The 11,898-nt window shown below is 36.7% G+C and overlaps 1 protein-coding gene across 2 annotated transcripts; it reads left to right on the top strand.

Annotated features, from left to right (window-relative positions):
- Positions 1–2,593: 2,593 nt before the first annotated feature.
- On the top strand, positions 2,594–9,523 carry LOC132200804 (uncharacterized). Of its 2 annotated transcripts, XM_059626536.1 has the most exons (11): positions 2,594–2,713; positions 3,773–3,902; positions 3,963–4,168; positions 4,226–4,401; positions 4,464–4,602; positions 4,663–4,861; positions 4,923–5,182; positions 5,242–5,471; positions 5,626–5,692; positions 5,755–6,954; positions 7,011–7,207. In XM_059626536.1, exons 2-11 carry the CDS (start codon positions 3,826–3,828, stop codon positions 7,058–7,060), a joined length of 2,604 nt encoding a protein of 867 aa, XP_059482519.1. In that variant the 5' UTR covers positions 2,594–2,713; positions 3,773–3,825; the 3' UTR covers positions 7,061–7,207. The 2 variants fall into 2 exon arrangements, with proteins under 2 accessions (XP_059482519.1, XP_059482518.1); XM_059626535.1 differs by having other exon boundaries at positions 5,755–9,523.
- Positions 9,524–11,898: the final 2,375 nt, after the last annotated feature.

Raw genomic sequence — 11,898 nt, forward strand, 5'->3', positions numbered from 1 at the left:
CAGCATGAAAACGGGGAAAATTTTTAAAATAAAGTTTTTCTGTAGCATCGCACAGACCTTTTTACAAAATCGCGCTTTACATCCAAAGTATTTTCATTGAAAAAATGTGTATTAGGATTTCCCCCTAGTAAAAAACACTCCCGGGCCCTGACAAAGATCAATCTGAAAATGTTCCCTTCGGACAATGTCAACGATTTGCCTGACAGTCAGAGGCAGCCCCTGATTGAGCAGCATCAAAGGCTGCTCTTGACTTGAACCTTGCTTTTCCTTGTTTTACGATCACTCGGGGCATTAACTGCAGCGAAAGGGAGAGCAGGGTTTATTTGCTCACCCAGAGAATCGGGTCTGCCGCGATAAGCGCGCACGGCAAAACTTTACATTCGCCAGGAAAGTGATAAGGGATCGTTATGAAGTATTCCGTATTCCACTGCACTGCACCACAAACAGAATAGGACTTTCTCTAAGGGGACACATCAATAATATTTTTGTGCCAAACGCAGTGGTTTCATGGAAAAGGAATAAGTTTTCGTGTTCATGTGTCTCCCCAAAAAGGTGCGCGTCATTGGAAAACTTTACCTCTAACAATAAGTAATCGAGGAAAAAAGAAAATCTAGTGATTATTTGACCTGCTGCGACTTGCATCATCAATGCAAATTATTATTGATCAATATAGTTTTATAAGATGAAATTTCGCGCACAAATGAGACCATTTTTGCATGAATTTTTAGCGTGTTCTGTTCTAAGGAAAACCAGGAAATGAAATTCGCAGAGCGCATAAGTGAAGAATTACAGCCTTGTAGGACACAGAGTTGCAGCGGCAATAAAACGAGCTGCGGGGGACGAATTTATTTATTATGTATTCATTCAATGAGTGAGCGGAGACCGTGCCAAGAAGAGTCGCCGCCAAGATTAACCCCCGGCCCAGCGAGCAAACACATCGAGGGTGCGCGGCGTAAATTGAAAGCGACGCCTTTTGTGGTGCAGCCAACGCATCCCTTCAGAGCGCATTCATTTTGCCACCAGCTAGAAAAACGAGAGATGCAGCTTTAGCGGCGTGGGAAAGCAACAGAAATCGCTGAGAAACTCATTGCAGAGTCGCGATAACTGCTGTTGAAATTTTTTGTGTTTTTCTCTCAAATTTTGTGTTGAAAATTTTTTTATCACGGAAATTTTTAATATATTACTTTATTGAAATAATATTGCAATATTAAAATTTTAAATTTTACTTCGGAAATATTGGTACCTTTAAATCTTTAAAAGATATTTTAGCAAATAGATATTGGTCTTAAAATCGAATAAACAGAGAGAGAGAGTTTGTTTCAGATAATAGCAGTCTTATCCACATTAATTGATGTTCAATGCAGCGCGTAGGGAAATCAATTAACTAGTGTGTTCACCCACTTCAGTGGCAACAAGTCTGATCGGCTTTACTCCTAACTGATAATCCCCTTTCAAACCAGCAAGTTCTGTAGTTAATTCCTATAATTTGAAAACACCTTTACTTTTTCAAAGTTGTGAGTTTTCACACAACAATTGTTTGATTTTTTTGCTTAACCTGTCTTTAGGAGCTAAATTATAAAATTCAAAAATTTTTATGAACACGTAAACTTTTCTGTTTGATTTTTTGAATAAAATATCTGTATGATTTTGAATTTTTTTGAGGATAATTAATTACTGAAAACTGAAATTTCTCCACCATAGCCGTGGAAAAAAAATTTCCTTTGAGAACCAAAAATTTAATCAGCGTGGAGGCTGTTTTCTCCCGTGGTCCCCACAAATTACGGCTGCAATATATTCTGCTCCCCTTTTAAAGCTGCCAACAATGGAGTTGTTGCCAACAATTTATGGTGCGGAAACGGTGGCGCGGAATGAATTAATGAGATGCTCAGCAATACGCTACAATATACCACTAGCGACACGTTATTACCAGCTTTCACTCTTAAAATTAAAATATTGAATTGCTTAAAATTAAATTCTACGAAAAATCAATCTCAAATGGAGCTTTAATTTTGAATATATCAGATTTGTCAAATTAACTTTTTTTTATGAAAAAACATAAAAGTGCTTAATTTACCATTTAACTTGTAACTTCGAGTATATAATTTTAACTTACTATAATTGCTGCGAAAAATTGTGATGAATAATGATGCTAGCAATTCATTTCAATTGCGCATGTTTCCATTTTTCATTAACATCTCGCCAGCATCTCGCTAACTTATCATTACTTTCAAACAAAATTGAAAAATGCAAAAAGGTGAATCCATCAAGTCAAACATAGTGTGTGAGGCAATATAAAAAGTCTCACCTTTGATTGGGAAATTGGGCTTTGAGGGTATGTTTGCTAATCTAATGAGTGCAATACATTAAATAAAGTCAATTTGGTTTTTCACTTCAATATTTTCAAAACTTTTAAATATTTATTTAAGGTAAAACATGAAATGCAAATTTTACCCTTCAACTTTTATTATTAATTCGTTTCTCACTTACAAATTGCTTGCCAGCAAAATCAAAGTTCACAGGTAAACCTCCGAATGCCTGAGGCTGTTGAGAAACAGGTTTTCGCAGACCAGACCATGGCTGGCTGCCAGCATCACCTGATCGGGCGCTGAATTTCATTAGCTTGGGAACCACCGAGAAAGGAGCATATAAGGCAAGTAACTTTCTCAGCAGATTAACGACCCAAGATGAAGAATTCGCAAAGTCTGCCAATGTTGTAAGTGTCTTTAAATATTGCAATGAAAAGCCATTCAATTTTTCCCAGTATGCTTTTGGAAAATCCCGGAATTTGCCTGTTTTTTATAATAAAAATGGTGGCTGGACTTTGGACTATTTAAAAAGTCTTGATGAGTATGTTTTGGAATTTCACGCATCGTCTAAAGTGGTCTAAAGAAAAAGAAGGATTCTTTCTCGAGAACAAATTTGGAGAATTTATAACTTATAACTGAATTGATTTAGCTCCAGATTAATTCAGAGTTCCTTTGTGCGGTCTCACGCTGCGCTCGCAAATTGACGACTTTTTTTTTAAGTATTTCGAAACTTTAACTGTTGCTTCAAGATTTTAAAACTTATTGCCAGAAAATAGTTTCAATAAAAATTTAGACGCCAAGACGCCGTCTTAATAGAAAATACTTTTTGCGGCGTGCAATGAACTCAGCAGCTAGCAGCGCTGAGCATTTGATGTCCGGCTTCACATTTTTCCCGCATGACGTGTTTGTAAGCGTGGGGGAGATAAGCGCAGAAATATAGATATTTACATAGAGCAATAATATATTAATCTAATTCGCACCCAATTAACTAATTACGGTCGAAAATCGCCAAAATAAGTTGCTAAGTGATTATTTATAAATAAATCCAAGCATTGACTATAACATTCAGATATTGATAAAGCGCGCATTTTAATGAGAATTAAAACAGAGTATTTGAAAAATTATTAATTCATTTTTGCTTCCGAAAATTCAAAAAATGTTTGCTTTTGGATATTATTCTTAAGGAAAGACATTCTCAACTCTTTTTATATTTATATACTTGAAAGAATGCATGTGTATGTGTAAAAAGTAGTGGTTTAGTCGTCCTTATATTTTGGCTTTATTGAAGTATTGTGTTTCCATACTTATCTCACAGCATTTTTAAGAAAACCTTTAGCTACTCTGAAAACTTGTGGCTTTTTAATATGATCGTATTACTATCTTATATACTTGTATGTAAAATTAAAAATTTTTATTATAAAATGTATGACAGTTTACACATTGGTTTTTTTCTTTATCTGTTCCAGGACCATGGATATATATATTAAACCAGGGTAAAAACGCTAAATCCTGCTTCATCATGGATCTCACACGCCGTATTCAGGGAACGGCCCGCTTCGGATGCTTTACAGACAATGCGAACCGCAATGCTGATATGTAAATTGCACATCAAATATGTGCATAAAAATAAATGCATTGAATTTTAAATTGTTTCAGAGTCTGTTTGTTGTGCGTAAGCTACAACTTCACTGACGATCCGCAAATGGTTCGTAAGGGAAATAATAAAGACCTGGAAAATATAAAAAGCTCCTTTCACGATGACCGGCACTGCCACTATCAACACTTGCAGTCACCAAAAAAAGAAAAGCTTCTACATTTGCTATCAGAAAAAGATCGGCTAATGAGATTCTTTCAGACAAATGGTAAAATTTTTTTCCATAAACAAATGAAACTAACTTACATGTCTCATATTTCCGCAGACGTTCCTTCAGTCTTTGTGCTCATTGTTTTGTCACATGGAGATGAGAACGGCGTCATATATACTGATTATCAGTTGGAAAATGGATTGTATGATACTTTCACAACGTACCAAATCGTTGACTCAATGAAGAAATTGCAGAGCTGGGAAAAATGTTTAAATCTCCTCATTTTTGCGGTAAAATAAAAGATTTGTATCATTTTAAAATTTTATAAAACGAGATCAATCATATTATCTAGCCTTGCCGCGGGACTTTGAAAGACGTCATAGTATCGGCAGGGAGTCCTCAACCAGCTCCCTTTCCAAACAAAAACTCTTGCAAGATAACAAATTTTCCTGGGGCTGACAATTTCATCATAGTCTATTCCACCGTAGAAGGTATTTTCTATTATATCAGAAAAATATTTAATTTAAAAAAAAAAAAAAAAATTCATACAGCAACTCGAGCAAACAGAGACAGATATGGAGGAACTTGGTTAGTAAGCAAAATTTGCGAAACTCTGGACGATCTGACCGAGAGCACTACAATAGAGAACTTTTTCTCCATGGTGCATTTTAATATTAACGAGATTTCTACAAGTCATGGCCAGACTTTAGAAATAGTACAAACAGCGCACCCAAAATTTAAAATTTACAAGTAAAAATTAATTATTATTATATTTTTTAAGTTTGGAAATTTATTTATTTATTTTACACAGGAACATATCAAACCAGGGTACAGGCGATGTTGATGCAGTAGCAAAGGACACTTTCTACATGGACACGGCGGACAGTATGAAAAGGACATACTATTTATGGAAGTCCCAATCTGGCGAGCAGTTGAGAAGAAAACGCGGTGTTATTTGTGGCGACTGTAAGCACGCTGGAGACATTGAAAAAGCATTGAGAGAAAATCTTGATTTTGAAACTGATACACTCTCGGCTACAGATTTCAGTTTGGAAAAACTAAGAAGACTGGGTAAGCTGAATAATTTTTAAACATAATTAATTTTCTGACGTAAGCCTTATTAAATAAAGTTCAAGGAGGCCAATGCACAATGGGATGTTTTCTTGTTTGCTGTTTTGCAAGTGCAATAGAAGAGAATAAAGCAGACAAAGAACTTTGTGTCCAAATAGGAGCCAACAGAATAAAGATCAGTGATTTTGTCTACCTGTTTGTTGGGCCGCACAACATGGAGTGGATCGGGCGGCCAAAAATATTTTTCTTTGTGCGCACTCCCACTGCTACTGATGCATACAATTCAATGGTAAGAACAAGACAATTTAAATATGTAGCTGTTTTTTTTTAGTCGCTTTGAAAAATATTTCTTAAACACGATAATTTTGAAATTAATTAAACAAATCCTATTTTTTATAATGCGATATATTATATTATTATCCTCAAATTTTTTGTTCATACAGAGTACCGAGTTTACGATCAAAGCAACAAATCAAGCTGGCATTTTCATTTGTGTTCTGAACCACGAAAGTAAGTGACTGCCAATATATGTAGCATATTCGAGATGTCTAATGAGTAATAAAAAATTGCAGACGCTGCGGAAAAAATGGAGAACTTTTTGAAAAACCCTTTGCTGAGAGATGGTTCAACACTTCAAGAACTAGCAGGCGATCTTTTGCAAGAGTGTCAAGACAATGAAAGCACGCCCAAGTCTCTTATAGTAAGCACATTATCTTACCAGCTGGATTTTCCAGTTTGGTCACCAAATTTCGTCCCGCCAAAATTTATGGTAACAAGATTTTCCAATGAAAAAGCCATCGAGGATGAAAATGCACCGGATGCATTAAAAGAACATTACTCTTACGATGAACTTAGATGGGATTATCAAAAACAATATATTGATAACGATTCAAATGAATACTGCGTTTGGGTGATTTCATCAAAGTCTGGCTCTGGGAAAACTACCACTTTAAAGGAGCTCCAATGTTTCACAAATAGATATCAGCGGATTAAGAAGACTGCCTTTGTGCCTCTTTTACGCAATTTTCAGAACTTGCAAAAAAGCAAGCCATTCGATGCAATGGAATTTTTGCAGCGCACACAAGCTTTAGCCACTAACGATGATGGCTCCTTGATTCATGAGAGAAAGGTTGTTATCTTCTTGGATGGAATAGACGAAGTTTGTCCGGAACTAAAGAAAGAAATAATGGGGATCGTGAGAATATTTGCTCAGATGAAGTTGCCACTTCTTATAACGTCAAGACCACACGAAGAAAAAGAAATTTTGGAAGCTCTTAAAGGAGTTACCGTGAAGATCATTGAGATAGAACCATTTGAACAAGAGAGGCAAATTCAGCTCCTTCGTCAAATAACATCCAAATCTGAAATGGAATGCAGTCAGATTTTGTATAAACTTCGACAATTAGGCGCAACAGATATTCTGAAAAACCCCTTTCACCTCACATTAATATTAAATTTTGGCACTCAAAATAATATTCATGAGGGTAGCCTCTTTTCTGTATTTGAAGTTGTTCTGGAAGAAACAATACGTGAAACGCTTATGAAAAAAGAGCCATATGATAGAAATCACTATAAATTTGGAGTAGAAGTGGTTTCAAGAATGGAATTGCTTCAAAAGGTCGCAAAAATGCACCAATGTGATACAATTTGCGTAACGAAGTTGTCTGACAATGATATCATAAAAATCAACAACACAGGAGTAGCCACAGTGCAGAATGACAAAAAGACCGTAATATTTTATCACCAATCATACGCAGAGTTTCTGCTTGCTGGTATGTTCATTAGGGAAATCCGCGATCAAGGATCATCTCAAATACCAATTTTTCAGAAAAAAAACTTCAGACAGTGCCGTCTATTTGTGGACAGCTTTTTATCTGAGGAAAGCAGAGTTGATAAAAACTTGGCTCAATCACTCATGAATTACTTCAAAAACGACACCATTCAAACGACTTTGAAGCTAGTTGTAACTGAAGGTCTCAGGAACGTTTTTTTGCAACTTCGAACAAAAGTGAAATTCACTAGCAGTATAACTGATGAGGATAGTCATTTCTGCTTACCCATATCCAAAGGGCGCGAACTTCTGGCAGAAGCTTGCAAAACCGACGAAGTGATTGCAATTGAACTTCTGAAAATGGGCATACTTGAAACAATTGAAAAAAATGTGAAGAATCAGTATGTTAGTTGTCTAATTGACAACGTCGCTACGACCAATTCCGAGAAAGTTTTTGATGCATTAAAAAACAATTTCTTCGAAATTCGAGAAATTTTAAAGTCAAGCAAGGATTTACAAGCACTATCAATTGCAGCCAGCCATGGTAATCTTGGAATGGTTAAACGGCTCATAGAAAATGGCGTTGACACCGAAATAGTAGACACGAAAAATAAATGGACGGCTCTGCTCGCTGCAGTGCAAAACGGCCACCATGATGTTGTTAAGTATTTGGTTGAAAATGCAGAAAATCCTGCCGATACGAGTGTACGAGATGGCTGTGGCAAAAGCTGCCTTCACTACGCAGCATGCATAAGTGGCAGTCGGCAAACTTTGAATTTGCTGATTGAAAAAGACCACAGTCTTCTAAAAGAAAAATCAAACGACGGCAGCACTGTTCTCCATTATGCAGCAAGAAGCGATGATGTGGACTTGTGTCGATACTTTATTGAAGAAGGTGTAGATCTAGAGGCAGTTGACAAGCAGGGCATGAATGCGTTGCATATTGCCTGCATGCGCAACAGACTTCAAAACGTGAAATATTTTATTAGAGTTTATAATGATAATTCAACTTCTGGCGATAGTCTTGCTCTTTTTGTGAACAAACGAACAAATGATCAAATGACACCACTTCTCTTGGCTGCCGCACACTCTAACTACCTCGTCTGCGACTTTTTAGTTTCAAATAAAGCTGACTTAAATGCTGTTGATAAAAACGGAAACAATTCACTCCACTTTGCAGCATTAGGTGGCAAATTAGAGAACATTAAATACTTTTCGCAAAAGGACTACTTTGGCGCGCCAAAAACTGGATTTAAAAGCAGGACACTTCTTCATCAAGCGGCGTTGAAAAATCACGTAGCCGTTGCGAAATTCCTCCTTGACAAGGGAGCCGACATCAACGCTAGAGATGATGATGAGGCTACACCACTGCATATCGCATGTGCCTACGCAAGTGTCGAAATGTGCCAACTTTTAATCGCACGAAATGCTGACCTCCGAGCATTTTCCCGAAATAGGAGAACGCACTTGCATCTTGCAGCATCTGAAGGGAACCTTCAAGTCGTCCAGCTTTTATTAGACTTCAAAGTCTTTGAAATTGACGAAAAAGATGGGCATGGGCAAACAGCTTTGCACAGTGCCGCAAGCAATGGTCACGTGGATGTTGCAAAATGTCTCTTGCAAAATGGGTTTGACATTAACGCACGCGCCGATGATTTGAGAACACCTTTATCAATGGGAGCTGAAAACCCTACTAAAGAAATGTGCATGCTTTTATTGGAAAATGGTGCTGATCTTTCATTAAAGTGCTCAAAAGGAAACGGCGCTATACATTGGGCTTCGGTATTTGGCAGACTAGATAATGTCTTTTTACTCCTGATCAAGGACATTTCCCTCATTGAAAATAAGGGTGCAAGGAAAAGAACGCCCATTCTCATTGCTGCTGCCAATGGACACACAAAAGTTGTCGAGTACCTTATCAAAAAAGGAGCTGCCATAAATGTACAGGATGAGTGCAGATCAACAGCGCTAACTTTGGCTGCACATCATTCAACCCCCGAAATGTGTAGACTACTGATCAATAACAATGCAGATGTAAAGAGAAGAGATATAGATGGTGACAACGCCTTGCATTGCGCTGTTAAAAACGACAAAATTGAAAATGTCGAGTTTCTTCTAAGTACAAAATATTTTAGGGAAAAGATCTACCAGAAAAATAGACTTGGGTCAACAGTTTTTGATATCGCTAAAATTGAGCGCTCTCACGACATTACATCATTTTTGCACTCCTTAGCTCCACCAAGAAAGCGATGGGGAATTTTACGCCGTTTGCTCAGATTCACATGTTTTTTTAAAAACTGCGGTCAGCGACATGATAAGTTTGTTTAACAGATTTGATTTAGATTGTAAATATATTTAATTCAAAAATATGGAGGTAGATTAAAAAATTATTGTTTAATTTTATATCTGCTCACGATGACGTTCAAATGTATGTATAAATTTTATTATAAAGTTGTAAATATTTTACTGTTAGTAACGAAAAGTATATAATTTAGGGCATTAACGAAAAAATAATGTTCTATCTTTTAATTTTGTACATAAGACGTTTTTATATGTTTGAATAAAAGGATTAATTATACTGTTAAAACTATACTCTCTCCGACGCAATTTTTTCATGCTTCCGCTACCAAAAATATTTACTAAATAAATTATAAAACAATAATATATAATTTAAATTGAAATTCATAATTACGAATGAAAAATTAAAAACAAAATAATAATTTTTTGAATTGTGAAATATTTTTTCCGACAGTTGCTTAGCTAGTGACAAAAGTCTAGCGTTGTACTGAAAAAAACGCATTTCATGTCAAACTGTCTGCTCTAATTTTTCTTTTACCCGTCGCGCCTGACGCTTTTCTTGTTGCTATTTAAGAATTTAATTCCGCTAAGCTTACGAAGTGCACGCAGTAATTACAGTATCAAGGCCGCGGGTAGAAAAAACAACAGGAAGGACGCGACCAGGAGCAACAATAAAATAATTGTGCATGCATAATTTAACAAGGGAGAAAACGCGGCTCGAATCTTATTCAATTTGTCAGAGTGACTTTCATAGCAATGCAAAAAGTTGCACGCGATTTGCATTTCTTTCTCATTCATATTTCACTGCGTACGCGTTGAAATCGAAAACTGCGTCTTTGCTCTCTGGCGCTGCGTCGATCGAGCTGTGAAATTGCATCCCGTCTGCAAACCCCAGGCGTATTGGTCAAGGTCCGTCCGTTCTATTTCGCACTCCGCACGCCGCGCACGCCTAATTTACATCCAGACGGGCGGAGAGAGAAAATAAGAAGAGCGCCGGCTCCTTGGAGAAAATACAATAAATCAGCTGCCGATTTTATCGCACAAAGGACCGGCCTATCTCTTAAGAGAGTTTAATTGTTTTCGTGATTTGTGGCCGAGCTGGGAAGGGGGTGAATGGAGCTAGCAGAAGAGAGAGTGCTAATCGCCACATCTGCAGGCCTCTCGATAGCTGCTAAACTACCACATCAGCCTTATCTGATTACGAAAATTGGGAAAATGGGAATCATAAAACTAGAGTGATTATTTTATATTTTGCGGTTGGTTTTCATCAGAATTCGGATCGATGAAAAAATGGTTTTTTAAATAAACTACTGATATAAATAAATGAATATTATATTATATATAAAAACAAATCATATATTATATTTTTATAAATTTTCAGCAGCGCAGTTATTTGAAGAAACGTTTTCTTATTTCTTTTTAGGAGCTGTAATTGCACAGTTTCTTAAATAGCATAGTGATTAATTGTGAACAATGTTGATTGTAGGAACCGCAGTATATAGGAAAATACAAAAATCTGATCCCGCATATGCACAAAACTGAAATTGCACCAGATTTGGTTTGTGAGTATTTTTTCTTGCCATTCTATACTGAAAGTGCTTTTCCGTTCTCACGACACGTAAAAAAAGTCGAGGCCAAACAAAATTTTCCTTTGCCTTAGGGTCCAGTTAGCCTTTTCGTCGGTCTCGCGGGATGAGCGGGTTGCATAAAGCGCACAGCAAAACGAACACAATCTCATTTCTTTTGCGGTGGAAACATTTTCCTCTTTGTCTGCAAAAGGACGTCCCTATCTCTTCCTGCACAATTGAATTTTAATGAATTTCCAATGCAAGGACAAGACAGTTCTTTACAGCTGACTAGAGCCTGAGATATATTCACGTTTTCATCCCCTTGCCGGCGAAAATAGGGCTTCTGCTGCTGGGACATCTGGCCGCAGCATCGTCGCCAATAAAACGCCGCTTTGTTGCAACAGGGCTATTAAGGGCATCGATTGCAGCCGCCAACAATGATGACGAGGAGAGAGCGTCGAGTGCCCGCGGGAGACCGACGGACGCGCAAGGACGAGGCCCATTAATCTTGAATATCATCAGCAGTGGAAAAACGGCTCTCCCTCTGACTTTTTATTCAAATGTTTCGCACAGAGAAAATGAGGAATTTTTTAAACCCGCTCTTGGCACTCCTCAAATGGATCTCGGTGAAATTTTTACTTTGCCTCTCTCGGTATGGAAGAATAAATTCAATAAATGAATTTAATGTAACACAAAATTATTACTTTCAATAATATTAACTGAAAAATTGAGCAATCAAAGAAATAGAAAGTTCATAGTAATTCACTTTGATATGGAAAAGGAAAAACTTGTTCAATTATATAAAATAGCCGTAATTAAAATGTTAAATTGTAAGAAGCAAGTATGAAATAAGATTTAATTCACCGATCAAACGTGTTTTGTTGAACAATTTCTATATTTGTCATTAATTATAAATAACAAAAATCATGGAAACATTCAAAAATACCTGCATTGTTTATTTGTGAGCTGCAAACACGATTAATCAGCCTGTAATTACAAACCGAATAGTGAATATGTTTTAATTACATATAGCTTTATTTGTCATTGTCAACAAGTAAAATTCGCATGAACATGCGATC

This window comes from Neocloeon triangulifer, unplaced genomic scaffold, assembly GCF_031216515.1.
Source record: "Neocloeon triangulifer isolate White Clay Creek 2 clone unplaced genomic scaffold, ASM3121651v1 ptg000014l, whole genome shotgun sequence".
NCBI lineage: Eukaryota > Metazoa > Arthropoda > Insecta > Ephemeroptera > Baetidae > Neocloeon > Neocloeon triangulifer.